Source organism: Acanthaster planci, linkage group LG01 (assembly GCF_054643075.1).
Source record: "Acanthaster planci isolate LZ-2023a linkage group LG01, COTS_SCS, whole genome shotgun sequence".
In the NCBI taxonomy this organism is placed as follows: Eukaryota; Metazoa; Echinodermata; class Asteroidea; order Valvatida; family Acanthasteridae; genus Acanthaster; species Acanthaster planci.
Genome location: NC_141777.1, coordinates 28,129,058 through 28,149,939, shown reverse-complemented (window position 1 = coordinate 28,149,939; position 20,882 = coordinate 28,129,058). Strand labels below are relative to the sequence as shown.

Here is a 20,882-nt window from a genome sequence, read left to right as displayed (position 1 = left end):
CAGTAATATTATGAAGTTACATTTCAACATACCTTGAGTCAATTTAATTGAATTAGAACAAGAATGTCTCAAACAGTTCAACTCTAGCCACCAGCACACTTTCTACTACCAAACCTGTTCTCTCGGCTGAGGCAGCGGTCGTGAACTAAAAAGCGTCTAGTAGTTAGTCTTCAGGAAGACAATGACGTTCGCACTTCTCGAACAGTGTAACAATACATCGCTCTCTGTCTTCCTTGTTCTCGTACGCATCCTCGACCTTTGGCTGAAGGTGACGATGTTTCCAGCCGCCTTGGTTGGTTTTAGAAGCATCCTCTGTGTACCTCAAGAACCACTACTGTCACACTGAATTTGAGATTGCGAGGATTTCCATCGCAAATTCCTGTGTTCCTGTCCACCACGTAGGGCGAAATTCAATCCAATCAAGTGCACCAGTGTGTTGAGAAGCTGGGTGGGATTGCAACTGCCGAGAACACTGTTCTGCCACAATGACTTTCTTCCTCGACCGTAATCTCCTCGGCTTGTTTGCGACGTGTTCCCAAAGCTGCCTTCGCTCGCTCTTTCATAAGTCCGTCAAGAGTATTTCTCAGCTGTTGGAAATCTGGATCCGACAAGAACTTGTAGTTTTTGCCTATCAACTCAAAAAAGCTAGACGTAGATCACAAGCTCATGAAGTGTCTCCCTAGGTAGTCTTCACCGTTCTTCTTTTTCACCTCACATATGAATCTTCATATCGAGTAATTATGCTCGTCTTTGGTCATGTTATCCAAATCCACGTTAATGGGACTGATGTTCAGTGAGGTATCACAGACAGCTTTCATCAAATTGCAACACATCTGCCAATCATGAAACAAATCTACGGCCCACTGGATTTTCTGTTCCATACTCTCAGCAAAAGTGTAAATATAAAATATTAATATTTAAGACGTCACACGCTATGCAGCAGATCCTTACGGAGCTCTGGAAGTGCCATCCAACTTGTTCAGATACCGAGATAATTTTTCTTATTAATTCGGCTTATAAAGTCAACAGGGTTGCTGCCAGTAGCTCGTCAGCAGCAATGTTGGACACTATTGGTTCATATTTTATTTTGGACTGGGATAGAATGTCTTCTATATTTAATGTGGCATCTGACACGCTGGCAGAATCTTCAGTGTCCGAGCGAAATGTGTTTTGCGTAGGGAAAATGCTGCAATCACTGTCAGAACTAGCTATGTTTCCACCTTGGCGTTCAGAGCAAAACTGGCATGGGTGCCGTTTGAATCAACCTATTTGACATCTCATATGTAGTTGGAGCGTAAAAATCCCCAGGGAACGAACACAACAATGTAGCTTACTTAACTCTCCCAGCACAGCTTACTTGATATCGCTTGAAGATTGTGTATTGTCCATATTCGGCTACTGCGTTTTTTTCCAATTTTACAAAAACACGACATTCGTGTTAACAGTGACGATGAGTTCTCAGAGGGTGTTGAGTAGGCCAATACACTCGGCAGCACGATGAGAATGTCCTCGGGCTTTGCCCGCGGGCCATTCTCATCCATGAACGGCGCGCTCCTCGTGTATTGTCCTTAACTTTATAAATACCTCAGACAGTTTCCCCGTGCAACAACTTGACCGTGTGTATTCACATTTTGATAATACCCGCTGCGAAAAGCTAGGGCTGGCGCCTGGATGAATATTTTTCCCTGGGAAGGTTAGGGTAATTATGATATAGGGGAGTGTTTAGGTACAAGCTAGTGGACACTAGGTAAATGTCGGGCTTTACTTTCTTATTATAAAACATCATCCAACCAACTAATACCCCATTAAAAAGAAAAAAATACTACATCGAAACTCGAACTCTTGGCATGTTGGTTCTAAGCATAACGCTCTGCTAACAGAGATACCATGCAAGTCGGCAGTTGCAGAGCAGTTTTGTTGTGCCTTATACTTAAAAGTTTGTGTACCATTTATGATAATAGACCTCCACCAACAAATTCATAATTATGGACGCATGCGCAGAAATGGTCTTAGCAGCAAGAAGCGTGAGTAGGCTATTGAAAATGTACAGGAGTGCGACTTCGAAGATCATTTTCTCTCAGGTTTCTGACTTACTTCTTTTTTTATTTAAAAAATCCCATGGAATCGTTTTCGCTAATTTTTTTTCCAAGGAAGGTTAGGGTAATTATGATAAAATGGGCGTATCTTAACCGTTGCACATGCGTTTTTCGTCTAGAAAGGTGGGGGTCATGGCCCTCTTCACTAATGATGATGATGACTTCGATGACCTCTCAGGTTTCTAACTTTGTTCAGTTTTTTCTTCAGAAAATCCCATTAAATCGACTGTGCTATTAGTTTCTAATTTAAGTGGAATTTTTAGTGCACTGTAAACAAAATTAAAATCGTAATTTCTCCTGTGCGCACGAGATCGTCGTTTCTTAGTATGGCCCCCTTCCACCATAAGAAGTATAGACTTCATCGTAATTGTTCTCGGAGCCAACCTGTGCATTTGTAATAATGCGCACTCTTAAGGATGGGTGCGTGGACACGCACTCAGAGAACAGTTTGCCATGTGATTTTTATCCGTTTTCTTTTTCAACAATTTTAGAGTGTTGTGTTTTTCACAATTAAACTGGAAGAACACACTACAGGACACGCAAATGTGTTTCTGGTGACTTTTCCGTCATAATTTGTCGTGGGCGAGAAATTTATTTTTGGCTCGCTGGGCATTTGAGGAGAAAACGCCCCGCGAGGGCTCGCTTCAGGAAAATCTTGTGCGCTTGTGCACTGAAAGTATCTGTTGGATGCAAGCAACTCGCGAATATTTTCTTAGAGGGAATGGTACAGCAATCCGCTTTGCTGGGACCAAGTTATTTGTATCCTTCTGATGATGATCTTGCTTGCAAACATATGACATGTAAAGACAAGATTTAATAAACGGTAAGCATTTAACTTGAATGTAACATATTAGATAAAAAAACCCCAAAATACAGATAAAACAAGTGCGAACTAAACACATATGTGGTTAGGTCTATCCGTTTTGGATATTGTTTTGTATTACATACATATTGCTTATTTTTCCAGTTGAGATTGGATCACAGCCTTTTTCATTTCCTTCTCTCTTGACTGAACATCAGAAATGACAGACATCCCATGATTTCTGTTGACCGTAAAAGCACCACTTCTTTTGAATTCAATCTTATGAAACCCAAAATTCCCCCAAATATTCCACTTTACTGACAGATGGGGGTTATCTCTTGTTTTGAGCTTTTATTTCATGTATATTTCGGCCTATTCAAGAAAAATAAAAGTATAGCGTGTCACCTATTGTTGGTCGAAATGGTCGATGTGCTCAGGTAACAATAGTGTAAGTAGTCACGTCTTGAGTAAAGACTATAGGTACCACTTTTGACCAGTGGCGTAGCTAAGATTTTGTGGGGAAAGGCACAAAGGGGGCTCAGAATCTTATGGGGGGCACCAGCTTTCAGTGGTTTGTTTTGGGAGGCAAGCTTTTGTTAGCCTTTGGCGATATCCGTTCATTCGGGTTTTTTTTTGGGGGGGGGCAGCCCCCCGGCTTAGTACGCCATTGCCTTTGGCGTACGGTACTTTTTACGGTACGCAGTCCACTGCAAGGGCTTTCGCGCTGATTCTGGCCGTAGTTGATCATCAACGCCCTTTGCAAAAACTTCAAAATATTCTATATTAGAGAGTTCTGAGAGCCATGGAATAGGGGAATTGAAGAAATATGGCACTAAACCTCCGGCCTGGACTTAGGGGCTGAGTTCCGGCGGCTTGTTCCCGTATGCTCACGAACAGCTCCATTTGTTGTTCGTGGATCGGCCGCTCGAACGTCGGGAACAAACAACCGATTATCGCTGGTAGTACAGTTAGTAACAAGCAACATGGTGGCGTCCATGTAGGCTACGTTATTCGAGAGTTAATGTTTGGATGGGCTGAATTTTTTCTACATAAACAGAAACATTCATTTCTGTGTTACGGAAAATAATTACATGTAATGTTAATTTTTCAAAACTTCCCATGGTCTTTGGCTTTGGAAGCCATCTCTCTACATTTGCAGCTGTTCATAAATCAAAATCTCACGAGTTTTCCGTGTCTTCCTGTAAAACCCCGACGAGGAGGAGGTGTGGGATCCTGTTCCGGGAACAGTGTTCTTGAGTCGTGTTCCCGCCGTTCGAGCGCGAGAACAAGAAACCCGTGTCAAGAACAGGCCGCCTGAACTCGACCAGGGATTACAATAATTCTGAGCAAAGTGGCACTATTTAGCCGTTTTGCAGAGGGATGTATTTTCAAAATGGCCAATTTTTCAGGAAATTCCCTTGATTTTGGTCTGCTTTGGGTGAGAATTTCTCAAAACTTCATTGATCAACCCATTAGAACATGAAGGAAAACTGAACGAGAACATCATTTTTCTGTGCAAAACGTGTGAGAGTTGTGAGCATCTATAAAATAATTTTTAACCCTGCGATACGTTTTGATTTTGGTTTTTCTATTTTGCTGGGACTGCGCTTCAGAAAAGGCCGCATCATTTCTTGGGGTTTCAGAGCCCATATTCCTTTCTAGGGGCATTTAAATACTTCAGTGGGTGTCCTCTAGCCTCTACAGCTAGTAAAACCCGCAGAAAGTAGATCACAGTACCGTCATGGGCCTTGTTTCCCATGCCTTCAGGATTGGGTGGGGGTCTTGCCACGTGCCAGCAAAGCCACAACCCCCCTCCACCAAAATAACACTTCAAAGACCGCTGCAACAAACATCTGTCAAGTTCACGTACGTTCATGTCCCTCACTTGGTTTGTGCGCATGCGCACTGAATCTCACGACAGCCAGACGCTAGTAAAATGGCTCTTGACTCAGCCGACGTGGACCCCAGAAGTAATCGATCAACATCAAGCTCTAAAAACGTTTTTTGCCCTCATTTCCATCCCAATTAGTATTTTAACACTCAAAGTCCCTTTTGCTAACTTGCACATGATAAAAATCCATTTTCTGCCAAATTTTTGCCCGTCTTTCTTACGTACCTCCAAAGTAACGGAGTCGGACGTTGGAAGAGAAGCCAATTTTTAGAGGGGATGTTTTCAGTTTTGCCGAGTTTTCCCTGACATTCCTCTACTTGTAAGTAATAACAAATATAACTATCATGAACGCTCTAATGAGAAAGTATCATGCAAGAAGGAAACTGTATGAATGAGAACGGAAAGTTTTTGTTTGGGCCTTTTAGTCGGGCAATTTGATGTCGTTGTACGCATTAGTGCAATGCAGTAAAATTCAACTCGTACCGAAACGCACTCGTATCCAGGGGTTTGTGCGTGCATATTAAACGATTACACACATCTGTCCCTGGTAAGAAACATTCCCTTCCTGGCCCAGGCACTGTCTTTGTAAATGATCCCTGGTATAAACACATGGAGCCACTTTAACACACAGTCCGGCTGGAATTTTTGCTGTTTTGTCAATTGCTAGGGGAAGCCCTGACTTTGAAGTAACTATACCAGGCTTTTCAGCATAAACAGAGGTAGGATATGATGGGTGGTGAACGAATTAGCAATGTGACCTCTTCTGAAGAGGCCACGCCCTTTACCCAGGGATTTATCTCTGATGTCTATGATGGGAACTTATTTCCTCTGGCCGCGATCTGTGAGTGTGACCGCCCTCTATCGGTTGATGATACGAGCCATCTCTCGCAGGCGGCTTACGCTTGGCGCGGGCCGTTTTCCAATACTCAATCAACATCGGATCCGTTCGGGCTTCAACTGTTTTTACCAGCTGACATTGAAGCTGTAAGCGCAGTAATTTAGTCTAATAGTGCCACAAAACATCAAATAAGATGCAAAAAAAGGCAAAAATTACAGTAACCCAATGTAATTTAAATGCTTTAGGCCTACGATCGGGGATTGGTTTGGGGGACGAAGCTTGAGACGGAGACGAAGTTGAATATTGGAAAACGGCCTAGGCTAGGCCAAAGAGTGTTCACAATCTTCGGGCTAGGCTAGCTAGCTCGCTAGGCACACGCCAAAACACATAACACAACGTAGGCCTATATAGGCCAACGTGTACGAAGTGGACTATTATTTGCGACATGGCTGACCAGGTGCAAGTCGACAATGTGGATGACTGGTTGGAGGAGAATAAGAAATGGTTTCTCCCTCCAGTGTGCAACAAAATGATGTGAGTTGACAGCACTGAATTACAGGCGTATACCGGTAGATGCACCAGGTATTCTTTGAAAACTCTGAGGCTCTTTGGGGGCGTTATTCTAGACTGCCAGGGCCTGTGTGGAGCGCCCTCCGAGTACCACTGTCCCAGAGGACATATTTCATTAGGCCCTATTTGGATTTAATGACAATGAATGCACAAAAGGTTTACTTGAACATATCTTGCAGGAAGATAGCCCCACCAGTGTGGCACGGATTCTCACTCCCACTCCATCCTTAGCCACACATTTGTATAAGCAATTTTGTGTCAACGTACTGAAAATTTTCGGCGCACCCACTTATCATCGTGGGCACAATTTCTTCTGCACACAGAGATGATCCTTAGCTGCTCTACTTTCTTAGCGCCATTTATTGAATGATTTCACTCACGTTGCTCTGGTATTTTCCAGTCTTTTTGCCTTCACCCATTCAAGCTCACATATCTGACTGACATACGGTACACGGACTGAGCGAAGATACTTCATGTGCCAAAGGGCCATTCCAAAACTTTGGCAGCAGTTTAGATGTCTTGACATGGAACAGCCGTCGAGTTGGTTGGCCGGCTGGTTGATCAATCATAAAACTCAGACGCCAGGTTCTACTGATGTTTGAAGCATTGGTGTTATTCAGAGCTCAAAATCATCGTGTAAACTACATGTAAGAGATATAAAATACACAAAAATTGTTTAAATCTAGAGGACAGCTTATTGAGAATTAAAAGCACATGGGAATATCTAGAGAAATTAAAGACCAAAGCTCCCTAGGAATCCAATTAAACAACAAGAGTGACCACAAATACAATCGAAGTTAACATTATAGATTGATAGGTGCTCAAAATCCATAAAACATGAAAGTGTACAAAAAAGGGAACAAAATCAGCAATGATCGAAACTCTGGAGTAGACATTCACAAAGATTCACAAAGATTATCTTAAATGCAACTCTTGGAAAGCCAATGAAGAAAGCATTATTCAACGTACGAAGGCCAGAAACTTACTGACGCAGAGTACTAATTAAACCATCAACAAAACACAATTGTAAATATTAATTGTAAATATATTATTATATTATAACGCAGTACATATACTCAAAACGGCAGCTCTGTGGGCATTGTTAATCCAAACTAGAGGTTTTGTCTATCTGTAGGACAGAGCAAAGGGCTTTTCTTTTTTTTTTCTCAAGAAAAGGGCATTCCTTCATTTGGGATAATACCACATTTAGATTTCTCACTTCTTACTCAAGCATCTATTCAAGAGTTCCCAAAGTCCCAACGTTTTTGGTGACCTCATTATAACAATATTCGAACCCTTTTGGACATTAGAAGATACAAGGAATTAAAGTTTGCACCCTTTACATCATGTCACCTTGTTTATAACACTTCCCATTCTAGCTATCTACCAAATTTCAGCCCAATCAGACATCTAGTTCACGAGATATAGGGCTGTAAAGAATGTACCTTCAATGTCACGTGACTAGTCACATGACAAAGTCCTTACCACATCAGGTCAATGTTTGTCGAAAACTCCTCTTCAAGAGACCTGCAAGATTTGAACTAAATCGAATATGTACTTCACGAGATATAGTACTTCGAAGAGTGCAACTTTAATGTCACGTGACTTGTCTTCTGATGACGTCATTATCACATCAAGTCATTATTCGTTTGAAGCCCTCCCCTTTCAAGATAAATGCAAGGTTTGAACCCTATCAGACAAGTACTTTTCAAGATACATTGCTTGAAGGAGTGCACCTTTAATGTCACGTGACGGGTCACATGATGACGTCATCACATGAGGTCAGTTTTTGTCTATTGCACTTCCCCTGCTAGATACCAGTACCTGCAAGGTTTCAACCAAATCGGACTTGTCCTTCAGGAGATATAAGGCTTTGAAGTTTGCTCCTTTAATGTTATGTCGGCTAACACCGTATGACGTCATTATGACAATGTTGTTCTTTGACCCTGTCTAGTTTGGGGACTTAAAGAGTGCACACCTAATACACAGTCAATCAGATCAAGAAAATTGCTGGAGACTGGCTGTGGAACAAAAAAAACATGTTGGGAATATAAAATATTCAAAAATCAAGAAAAAAATCACAAGGTCATAATATTGGTGTTTTGTATCAGACTTTTTTGTTGGCTGTAACTCTGATGACAATTGAATATCGCTAAATTACCAAAATGATGCCCTCAAAACATGTACAAAATCAATGGGCTAAAAACACATGCAGAAAAACTGCTCCTTTGAACCTATGTCACGTGATTTGTTTTTAAACTGAAAACGTTTTCTGAAATATTACTTGATAGTTTTACTCCAGGCTATATTTGTAATCGATAGAAAGGGAAAATTTAGTCTGATCTCTCTTTCTTTTTGGTTGTAATTCTCTGTCAAAGTTGAAGACTACTCACTCATTAAGCTCGATGTCCAATCCCTGTGGAGAAAATGTGCACCTTTAATCTCATGTCACATGACCACTGGTGATGTCGTGATGACACACTTGTTCTGGGACCCTCTTTAAATGGTGGAGTGTGAGTGTGCACAAACATGAAATCAGTTAGATTGACCTGCGTCCCGAAGTGTGCCTGTTGAAAAACGTGTACAAAACCTATGGGGAAAAACAAAATATTCAAAAATCAATACAAAATAAGGTGATGATGTCATCATGACGTCATCTATTGTATATAAATCTTGCGTCAGGGTCTTTGTTGGCTATCACTTTATCAACGATCAAACATCGCAGAGTAAACAAAATTGTGGCTCGAAAACGCGTACAATGACAATGGGCTATAAACACGTGTGCAGAAAAACTGCTCCTTTAAGTTCATGTCATGTGATTTGCGTCTAAACGGAAAAAAAATTATGAAATATTATTTGATATTCTGACTCTTGGATATATTGGGAATCGAACGGAAGAGAAAATTTAGTCTGATTTCTCTTTCATTCTGGTAGTAATTCTTGGTCGAGGTTGAGGACTACCCACTCATTAAGCTCGATAATTGTGTGTAGTGCAAAAACTGTACAATCCTACAGAGAAAAACTCCACCTTTAATCTCATGTCACGTGACCACTGATAATATCGTGATAACGCATGTGTTCTGGAACCCTCTTTACGTGGTGGAGTATGAGTGTGCACAGACATGAAATCAGATTGACCAGCGTCGCGAAGTGTGCCTGTTGAAAAACTTGGGGCAAAATAAAATATTGAAAAATCAATACAAAATAAGGTGATGACGTCATCATGCCGTCATCCATCTTATATCAATCTTGCATCAGGGTCTTTGTTGGCAATCACTTTGTCAGCGTTCAAACATCGCGAAGTTACCAAAATTGTGGCTTGAAAACATGTACAAAGTCAATGGGCTATAAACTCGTTTGCAGAAACACTGCTCCTTTAAGTCCATGTCACATGATTTGCGCTTAAATTGAACAATTTTTATGAAATATTACTTCATATTTGGAATCGTAGGCATATTTCAAATCAAATAACAGAGCGTAAAGTACCCAATTTCTCTTTCGTTCTTATAGTAATCTTGAGCCGAAGTAAAGGACTAGTGTTAAGTAGAAAAACGTGTACACAAACTATTGGGAAAAAATAAATATTAAAAAATCAATATGAAATATGGTGATGACGTCATCATGACGTCATAACTTTGGCAATGATTCATTTCAGGGTCTTTCCTGGCTGTAACTTGGATGACAATTGAATATCGCCAAGTACCCAAAATCGTGCCTCAAAAACGTGTAAAAAGTCAATGGGGCTGAAATGAGTATTGAAAAATCAATAATAAATCACTTGATGATGTCATCATGACATAATTGTTCTAGACACATCTACGCATAAGGGTCCTTCATTGGTACAAGTTTGATGAAGATCCAAAGATGTAAAAGCACTAAAGTCGTGTGTAGAAAAAACGTGCCCAAATTAAATGGGATATTGAGCAGAGGAAGAAGACGAGAATTGAAAAAAACAGAACAAAAATAAAGCCTTGTTCACAAAGTTGCGAAAAAGCCCCCCCCCCAAAAAAAAGAACAAAAAGAATGTCTTTTTTGCAACTTGCGAAAAAGCCAACAAAACAGAAAATAAACCACCTCAAGTCTCACTACATGACACACAATGCACTACTTAAGTTCAGTGTTTGGGTCAAATGCTAACTCAGATGCTGTTTCTTAAAATACCAAATTGTGCCAGAAATAAACAATTAATATAATAAGCATCTATCTTAAACATGATACAACAATAAAAGGAGTTTTTCTTACCATCAAGTGGAAAAGTACCGGCAAATATTACATCAAAATCTTGAAATGTTGATGAGGGCTCGACATGCGGGTAATTGTGTACAACTGGAAACTTTGGAGAGTGTGCCAACATGGCCAAGAACTTCACCGTTCACAGGGGAGTTTTACTAAGTATGTTCATAGACCACCTTGAGGACTGGCCAGCTAACCTCTAGCCTCCAAATGATTTATGGGAAAGCATTATCCAGAGTAGATTGGGCCTTCAATATACATACATGTATGGGTGGTGTTTAAAGGCATTTTCTAAACTGCCACTTACACATCACGTTTTATGTTTATACAAATTGGGATGGGATAGCTTACAAGTTTGATGTGAAAGTCATCTTAATGTAATGGTGTATTTATAAATGTTTAAGTGGCATGGTTCTGGCTTACCTTTGTAGTAATGTATGTGCTTTCCCTTTTCTAAAGCAAAGCAGTCTTCCACAGACAGGTGTGAATTTGTCACGAGTGTGCATGTGATTGGCATTCTTTTACTTTCAGGACACCCCTAGTCTGAGTAACTTTGACTCTACAAATGGCCTTGTTTAACATTTGGACATGGTTGGTGATAGTAGAGTATAATTACCTTCCATAGGGTTTCCATTCCATTTACTCATTTTACTAAAAATAGCTTAATTGTACCCCGTTCAAAATCCTCAGAATTCATCCCTCCAAATAGTCCTGTCTAATACGCCCACTTTGGGATTCAGTGGGAATCAAAGATTACAGTGAAGGTGAAAAGTAATACTTGTACACATTGTTCGGGATAAAAAGAGAAATCTTCCTCTGAAATCAGGAATGCTCGTCAACCCAGCTTGAAGTCACTTGTAAAAACATTTTTTAAAACATACTCGGCAAAAATATCTTTTACAAACACTAAAGGGGATAGTGTGCATTTTGATATGAAACAATTTGTAATTTTCTGGCACGATGTGATCCTTCACATATTTTAAAATGGTAGGCATGCCTGTCAGGAAAGAATTCATCCTACTTTCCTGTCCTCAGATATGTTTTGTTTCTCATCTCTGTCAAAGTACTTTGTGGGCAAGGGCCCCTCTGTTTTCATACAAGGATGGGTTCTAAGACTATTCCCCCAGAGTGTTATTTTAAACAACAGGGAGACAGAAAAGAAAAAGAAAAGAAAGAAAACAGGAGCCATTTGAATAGATTTCACGTAATATTTTTAGTAGAATGGACAAATTCCCCCAAAAAGTTGGGCCTTTTGAAGCCCAAGGGCTCCAACTGGTCCTATTGAGATTGAATCGCGTTGCAGATCTTAAGGGGTACTTTAAGGAAGGCGCATTTATTCTGTTCGTGGAGGATGCGCTGACTGGAATGAACTGACATTTTGCAACTAGTATGACACGCCTCAACGAGGTGATTCTCTGCACAGAATCCCTAGCCAACCTAAATAAACCACTCTCCTGCCAGAACCATACATTCTCCTAAAGACGAACAGAGCAAGCTGTTTGAAACGTCGACACCTGCTTATGGAAGAGATAAATCACATGGTGTCTCCACAAACCATGTCACTATTGCTTTGTTTTTGTTCATCGGTTTGTTTTGTGTGACAAAAGGTTTAAACGCAGGATGTTTCAAAGCAGTTTGGGGAGTCAGGTTGGCGTGGTGGCTTTTTCCCTTGCATTTCACCTCTGCGGCCTGGGTTCGACTCTTAGCTCGGTCCACACGTGTGGATTGGCTTTTCAGTCTCTACCTGATTCTGTGGGTTTCACCTAGAATTATATTCTCTGGGGTTTTCATTCCACTTCTAAAACTGTAACTGTTTCTCATTGTCTCCTTTGTAGATGCATTTGGCAGCTGTCTCAGGCACCCTCGTATGCCACTTGCTGGACCTTGTTAACCCTATCCATCAATCCTTTCAAAATCCTCCGGACGGTTTTGGAGGATTTTTTGAGAGGATTGAGGCTGCATGGCAAAATTGCCGTGCTGATTGCAAAGGATGCATTGTCTCAAGGTTGTGGGTTAGACCTTGTGTTGTTTATGTTAAGCCATGCATTAATTCATGCCCACATACATGTACATGTATGTGTAAAATCCTCCATACTGCTCCAGGATACCATATTCGGTGCCTCAACGTAATGAGAGAAATGGCCAGAGGAGTCTGAAGGATTGAGGCAGTAGGCACCCGTCCACAGAACACATTCAGGAAATGTCAGAGGAGTTTAGTGGATTGAGGCTGTAGGCACCCCTCCACAGAACACATTCAGGAAATGTCAGAGGAGTTTAGTGGATTGAGGCTGTAGGCACCCCTCCACAGAACACATTCAGGAAATGTCAGAGGATTTTAGTGGATTGAGGCTGTAGGCACCCGTCCACAGAACACATTCAGGAAATGTCAGAGGAGTTTAGTGGATTGAGGCTGTAGGCACCCCTCCACAGAACACATTCAGGAAATGTCAGAGGAGTTTAGTGGATTGAGGCTGTAGGCACCCCTCCACAGAACACATTCAGGAAATGTCAGAGGATTTTAGTGGATTGAGGCTGTAGGCACCCCTCCACAGAACACATTCAGGAAATGTCAGAGGATTTTAGTGGATTGAGGCTGTAGGCACCCCACCACAGAACACATTCAGGAAATGTCAGAGGATTTTAGTGGATTGAGGCTGTAGGCACCCCTCCACAGAACACATTCAGGAAATGTCAGAGGATTTTGGTGGATTGAGGCTGTAGGCACCCCACCACAGAACACATTCAGGAAATGTCAGAGGATTTTAGTGGATTGAGGCTGTAGGCACCCCTCCACAGAACACATTCAGGAAATGTCAGAGGATTTTGGTGGATTGAGGCTGTAGGCACCCCACCACAGAACACATTCAGGAAATGTCAGAGGATTTTAGTGGATTGAGGCTGTAGGCACCCCACCACAGAACACATTCAGGAAATGTCAGAGGATTTTAGTGGATTGAGGCTGTAGGCACCCCACCACAGAACACATTCAGGAAATGTCAGAGGATTTTAGTGGATTGAGGCTGTAGGCACCCCTCCACAGAACACATTCAGGAAATGTCAGAGGATTTTAGTGGATTGAGGCTGTAGGCACCCCTCCACAGAACACATTCAGGAAATGTCAGAGGATTTTAGTGGATTGAGGCTGTAGGCACCCCTCCACAGAACACATTCAGGAAATGTCAGAGGATTTTAGTAGATTGAGGCTGTGGGCACCCCTCCACAGAACACATTCAGGAAATGTCAGAGGATTTTAGTGGATTGAGGCTGTAGGCACCCCTCTATAGAACACATTCAGGAAATGTCAGAGGATTTTTGTGGATTGAGGCTGTATTCAAGTTTTCCATTGGGGCCGGCAGTTGAAGGATTTTGAAGGACTGAGGGTCAACCTAGCCAAAAGGGCACACCCAGGCGGTTTGGGTTAATATCATCATTCTACAGCACATTTATAAAGTGCATTTGAGCATACTTGGCACAACATGTATATAGTAGGGCCTGTGTTATCAATTATTATTATAAAATTATTACAATCTTTGCATGAGAGTAGTTAGTGTGTGTGTAATGTCTTGTTTGTCATCACCAGTTACCAATGTCTTGTTTTACTGCAGGCACAGTGCTGGCCAGATGAAGTCCTTCTTTGTTGGGGGACCAAACCAGCGAAAAGATTACCACATTGAAGAAGGGGAAGAGGTGAAGATTATTTGACAATATGGGCGATTCTCAATATTGCGCCTCCAAGAGTTTGCAATGCGTTGACCTGTCACAGTACGCGAAATCTGTCGGATTGGGTCGACAGATTTGCATTGTGATCGGTCAACATGTTGCAAACTCTTGGAGGTGCACTCTTGTGAATCGCCCGTATTGCACTCAGGTGTGCACAAGTGACCACCTGTGAAGCACAACCTGATCATTTTTTTCACACTATCTTGTTAATGTTATGGTCAGAATCCTAAAAGCCCTCTGGTTTATTCACCATAACTGGGAAAGGTTAGAGCTAAGCCACTGCTGCTTTGCACCGGGCCTGATGATGCTCCTTGATGCACTTTGCTGCATATCAGGCTTTTGGAGGTATCGGGAAGGTTTCGCTAGCAAATGACCTCGGGAGTGAGCAGTGTGAAAGTGGGGCTGGATCCAGCTGTGATTTGGGTCGCAGTTTTTAACCACTTTGCACCGGAGGATGCGTAAACATGATCTGGCTGACACAGGCACAGCTATGTGTGCCTCAGCTTGCTTCCGGCTGATGTTGGAACACCCTAATCCCCCGTTTGTTTTGTACAATTACATAAAGTCCGACAAGTCTGTGGAGGCGGACTGTTTGTTGAACGTGAACTCAGCCACTCATCGCATCCTGAAGTGGCAGGGAGCACATATTGCTTCAAACATACTGTTCTAGTAACTCATGTGAATGAGTGCTTGAAGCATCTGGCAGTATTGGGATCAGCCTGGAGCAGAAACACTTCGTCAACGGTTAAAATAGCCATATTGGTTGGGAATGTTCTTTTTGTTGGTAGCGATTTAACCTCAACGCATGCATTTCATAGTCGTTTGTAAACCAGCTAAGTGCAGTTCTGACCAAAGGAGCCTCTGCTGCTAAGAAAGTTTAGACCTCTCTCAGTCCCACTTGAAGCGCGTAGCAAAAATAGGCTACTGTACCTTGCCTTTTTTCAAAGTGATTGTTTTCAGCCCGTAACAGCACTACCAGCAAGTGGTTAAAGTGGGGAATACAAGGAACGATGCAGTCTGATAGTGTACAGACTGTATTTGCCTTGGCCACTTGGTCACGTTGAACTTTCCCTTAAACATATTCGTGTCAAAGGAACCCACTTTTTTCATGTCCAGGAATGCTCCAGTCAGACAGTATTTTCTCTGAAAATGTAAATTACTTATACACTCTGTTGTTGCTTGTGTCAGTACAGTTTTTCTTCATGGAGAAGGGAGACATGTGCCTGAAGATTGTAGAAAGAGGAAAACACAAAGATATTCCCATCAAGGAAGGAGAGGTCAGTATTGCTTTATTGCACATGAGCTGTATGCTCTCTGGGACTTTCACAGAGGGCAAGGGAAGTTCAAATGATACAGTCCGATGTCACTGCCATAGGATCGTGCACATGTAAACAAAGTGTGACATTGTGTTACAGGTCTATTCTGTATGCTGATAACGCTAGCAAGTGAAAACAGAATCACTTTGCTCAGCTGCCTGGATTTTCCTTAGTTGTGCCAGAAGAACCAACTCGCCGATTAGCAGTTTTTATAAGATCCAGTTTTGTCCGCCTGTGAACAATGAACAAGAATCTTTGCGCTGAATCCATTGAGATGCACTGATGCACAGTTTCTTGATTCTTTGCAGTGCTTTCTGTTACCAGCCTGCATTCCCCACTCCCCACAAAGGAAAGAAAACACCGTAGGCTTGGTGCTGGAACGCGAACGCAGTGAAGACGAAAAGGACGGCCTGAGGTATATTGATGAAAATGTGCAGAAACAATGTGAAATGTATCTTATCCATCTTCATTTGTAATCTTAATGGCCTACAGTTTCCTGGCAATAAACAACTCAAGAAGTCTGCTCCCCCGACTTATCAAATTTGAGGTCAGAAAGTACTTGGAATTTTCAATGGAAAAATTGTCATTAGAATGAAAGGACTGGAAGGTACTTCTGGGGGAATGCGTATGGCTTTCATGAAGTGTGTGGCCATATTTGCTATATCGCATGGTTACCAGTGGTCCTATGGAGCTAATTAAATCATCGGCCCTGTGTAGACTCCATGCAAGAACAGCAGACAGAGCAGTTGTGGCCTACTCAAAAGAGTCAATGTTCCAAATTCGGTTCGTGCATGTATGGCACTGTGCATGTACAAAGAGCTTTCGCCTGTCTTGGTAATTCTGTCATGGGTAATTCTGTTATGATAGTGTGACCTTAAATATTTCCTCCAAATGCATTGGGCTTTATAAAAGCTTGGACCGAGATACATGTAGCACCAGTCATACCAGTTGGAAAGTTTTGTTGGAGTTGGAGTGGACAGGCAGGTTTTAACTTTGACGTGGAAGGGATGGACAGATATATTAATCTTAGCTGTAATCATGATGTGGATACACAGTAGTGATGACTTTCAACATTATGCTAAATGTATGCTGTTGGAGTGGTTGGCCAACAAATTGATTTGCCCTATTTTGCTGTTTTCAACTTTGTCTCTGTTAGGTATTACATTGATGGAACCACAGAGTCTCTGTATGAAGTTTGGTTTCATTGTGTGGACCTTGGCACTCAGCTTGGCCCGTTGATCAAGGAGTACTTTGCCTCAGAGCAGTACAAAACAGGCAAACCCATTCCAGGTGTGTTTACAAAGAAACCCCACTCAGAAAATTGACACTGCTCAACCTTGTATTAGTCTGCAGAATAAAAATGTATCTATAGAGAATACACTACAAATGTTTGAACACTATCCACCCATCTTCATAATGGACAACCTGATGTTCTAATGTGACATAAGAAAGGCCAATCAGTTACCCCTCAGAGGTTGTACATGTATGTTCCATTTCCTTGGATCCATGTTGGCAGCATTGCAGTTATTGCCAGCTTTGTGCCTGTGTTTTTGCTCTACCAAAACAGCACATGTGCCTCACATGACCATTTCCATAACTAGTGCCTGCAGAACAAAGATATGTATTTGAAGTCAAAGGCATATGGCTGTGTGTCCTGAGCTAGGCACCCCGGAGAAAAGCCACGCCCGTAAAAAATAATACATGATGATAAAAAATTGAAACATCCAGAAGATGTAAGCATCAAATTATTTCGGGGGTCGATGAGTTTGTGCAGAGACATGTAAATCACTAGACATGATTCCCACACTTCCTGTCATGCTCTCTTGGCGCCGAGTTTCAAGTTTGTAAGGTTGAATTATTTCAAAACAAGGGACATTCGGATCAACTTGCCACCAAGATCGCGAAATCTAGTACCCCACGCCCTAGAAAGCATCAGAAGTGTGAACCATTTGTCACCGGTCACATTCTTAGGGACCATCCCGGAAAATCCACCTGTGACCTTGGACACCGAGACAGAGGTGGAGGCTCCGTTCTCTCTCCAGGGCTGGATTGATGAACATCAGGAGGAGATCCAAGAGAAAGGGTTCAAGAAGGTCTTTGGAGACAAGTATCAATTTGAGGTTGGTTCACATCTCATTGGGCATATAACTTTACTTGATGTGTGTGTGTGGGCATTAGAACCAGAGACACGTACCTGTGTACCTCACTATTGATGTCAAAACCGGTTCCAAATTATTGGACCAGGTACGTACTTGTATGGGGAGAATGCAGAACTAAAGAGGCAGTACATAGACGTTTTACCTGAACATACCCTAAAAAAGCCCTGTAAAACCTTGAGGTAAACCTCAAATTACTGCATAGTTAATTTTGCATTCTCCTCTAGCCAACTCTGCACTAGCATACAACATCCCTCAGAAAGTGAATTTTCATTGTTCTTGTATGCCTGAAGTCTGATGTTTTTTTTTTAGAATATCATTTGCATACCAGGTTTAAAATGGACAGGTTTTGAAGATTTTATGTGGGGAAAATTCAAAATAAAAACCAGGCTACGTGGAATGCCAAAGTGCATGTACCATTATGTGCATTTTAGCGGGTGACACCAAGCGTTACATTTCTTTACCTCATGGTGCAAACTATATTGGCACTGGCAGTGGACAGTCGGCTGGTTGCTAAGGACCTGTGAAACCGCAGTGTCCATGTTCCAACTGCAGTTCAACCTTTTGGACAAGCTCCCAAAAGCCAAGTACATTTCTTTCGGGGAGACCGGGAGGGTGCACTGATCTCAAAGTTGGTGTGGTAATTCAGGCATTTTCATTGCCCACTAACAATGTGAGCATACATAAACTAGTCATTCAAATTTTGAAACCAAAGGTCCTGGAGCCTTTTTGTTCAGGCCGATTTGGCTATTTGAAATGTATTTGTCACATGTGCTTAATCATTTTTTCACAAGCCCTTGGACAACACTGGCTATACAGTGTTGTCAGTGAAGGGCTAAACTTCCAATATATAAAAAAAATCTCTTACATACTTTTCATTTTTCCTTGAATTTTGATGTTGCTCATGTGGGGACCCACATTTTATTTCAATTGGGCACCAGCTTCTTCTACTGTTGGTAAATGCACACCACTGTTGATGTTGACCCTCATGAATTGACAAAAACTTCCACACCCGGGTTCAATTTTTTTGTCAGTTCAAGCCTGATTACTTTTACACCACAGGAGGTTTGGTGTTTCAATTTATCAGAAAGTATGAAGAACACAGATTGCTGCAAAAGTGCCTGGAGTTGGAAAGGACAAGATCTTACAGTAATATGATGTACCAAGCTTATTTCTTCCAAATTTGGATGCATACTGAAGACTGATAGTGTTGGTACCTGATTTCACATAAACTACCTCTTGTAGGGCAGCTGTTTTCATTAATCCATGTATTGCTGTGCAGATATGTGTTTTATTAGATTGCAGTGTATGGACCAGGGGATCACGTCGGAGGCTGTGAGGCAGCTGAGATATGGACTTGGCAGTTGGTGAGTGCTGTAGATATATAATGAAATGGACAGAAGGACTTATGTGTATGTCTTGCACGAATGATTTCTCAAACAATAACCCTAGCATTCTTTGCCAAGCACCCATCGTTTAGGCTGTGCCTAGTGCAGACATTTGTATCTCGTATCCCAAAATTTATCTGTCAGGTGTCAGCCCAGCATTCTTTTCTCAGTACCCATAGATTAGTCTGTGCCTCGGGCAGATGTTTGAATCCCATATCCCAGAGTCCATTAGATTAGCAGACTAGACTTCTTTGCTCATCACCCAAAGCTTAGGGAGTGTGAGGAGATGATGTTTGCAACAAAGACTGAAGCCATAGATCAACATGGTCAATTTTATCCTGGCTTTTCTCTCATCCCCTTGCATGTATATCAATTAGATTGACTTGACTTTTCGTGTAGCTCGTGTTAATTTCCCACTGCACTCATTAAACACTGAATAATGTAGTGTGTCTCTTCAAGCAAACTTGATGCACTGTAATATGAAACACAGAAGATGTCCATCAAACCAAAATGCCATCAGATGCTCTTGTACCACTTTTGAGTTCACCATGAACTGTATGGCTCTGTGAATCATTTCACATAACGAATGCAGGAGTACCCTTACCTTTGGAATTGCATAATACACAGAGTGCAATATAGACTTTTATTTTAATATGTAGCATATGTGGATTGACCAGGCAAGATCAAGGATTTAAGTTTGCTTGAAGATAAATGTGACCCATCACGACAAAATGAGCGTAAAGTTGCATTCTGCTCTTTCCTATTTTGACGGTTCAAAGTCAAATATTGAATTGGAGGTCAATTTGGGGGTTTTGTTATATTTGGAAAGAGTAACCTAGCTCCTTTAAGTTTTTCACAACATTCGATATTTAAACATTTAATATTTTTCAGCAATTTTGATGATAGCATTATTCGTACCTGGTCAGAAATGTTGAAACAGAGTCGGAAACAAATTTGCAAAGCTGCTAGAATAATGCACATTTTCACCTCATATGTTTTACCCTAGGTATTCCGTCTACTACCATTGGCAAGCTCTTTTTCGGCAGAATTCAAAAATATCAGTATCTTAATTTTTGAAAATTCTGACTTTCAGCTAATTCTGTGGTGACAGGTCACAAATGTAGTTATTGTTTATTGCCGTCAGTTTTTATGTATTTTAGGGCTTAGCGGTTTTGCAACTGTGGATATTTTCACAACTTCCATAAAATATGTTTCTTGCCAATGACAGTGTATCTGGTGATCTTGAATCAAAGTGGCTGTCTTTTTCTCCACTAGTGATCAAAGTTGCATCAGAATTCTAAATTAAAATTCTTTTCTCGATTTATTTTTTTAATTCAATGCTCACGTTCACGTGGAATCACTTAATTTGCAGAAAGGTTCATCCGAAATCGTTGTTGGACAGGAGAAGGTAAAAAAGATTGAATTGACTGAGCGGCAGTGCATGCTGATTCCCAAGGACACCAAGTAAGAAAATTAGACTGAAAGTTCTGTAATTAGAAGGCTTGGAGTGGTTACCTGCCTTTTTTTGCAGTCAAATTTCATGTCAATCTACTTACTTTGAGATCAAGTCTTGGGTACCCACACCATCCAGCTTGAGTGACGCTCTATTTACCACTATGGAATGACTATTGTAAAAGAATTCTGGTTGCAGGTATGTTTTTCATAAATTTGGAAACAGTAGACAATACCAAGGATTCTTTTGTTCATCGAGGGGACTGCCTTCAAACCAAGCATGGCTGTGGAATTATCTCACTTGAGAATCACACCACTTTCACCAGTCTGAATTATGTTTTTGGATAAATGGATCAGAGTGGAAGATGGCATACCTGAGTCCCAGTTCAGTGTTTTAATGACAAACTCAAGGGTTTAGGT

The 20,882-nt window shown here is 41.4% G+C and overlaps 1 protein-coding gene across 2 annotated transcripts; it reads left to right on the top strand.

Moving 5' to 3' along the window:
• The first annotated feature begins 6,003 nt into the window (after window positions 1-6,003).
• On the top strand, window positions 6,004-20,602 carry LOC147800636 (3-hydroxyanthranilate 3,4-dioxygenase-like). Of its 2 annotated transcripts, none has more exons than XM_087145726.1 (8): window positions 6,004-6,161; window positions 14,036-14,117; window positions 15,344-15,427; window positions 15,775-15,881; window positions 16,623-16,756; window positions 17,438-17,586; window positions 18,921-18,989; window positions 20,383-20,597. In XM_087145726.1, the coding sequence occupies exons 1-8, from the start codon at window positions 6,073-6,075 to the stop codon at window positions 20,476-20,478; spliced, it is 810 nt and encodes a 269-aa protein (XP_087001852.1). In that variant the 5' UTR covers window positions 6,004-6,072; the 3' UTR covers window positions 20,479-20,597. The 2 variants fall into 2 exon arrangements, with proteins under 2 accessions (XP_087001852.1, XP_087001855.1); XM_087145729.1 differs by having other exon boundaries at window positions 6,073-6,209; window positions 20,383-20,602.
• The last annotated feature ends 280 nt before the right edge of the window (window positions 20,603-20,882 follow it).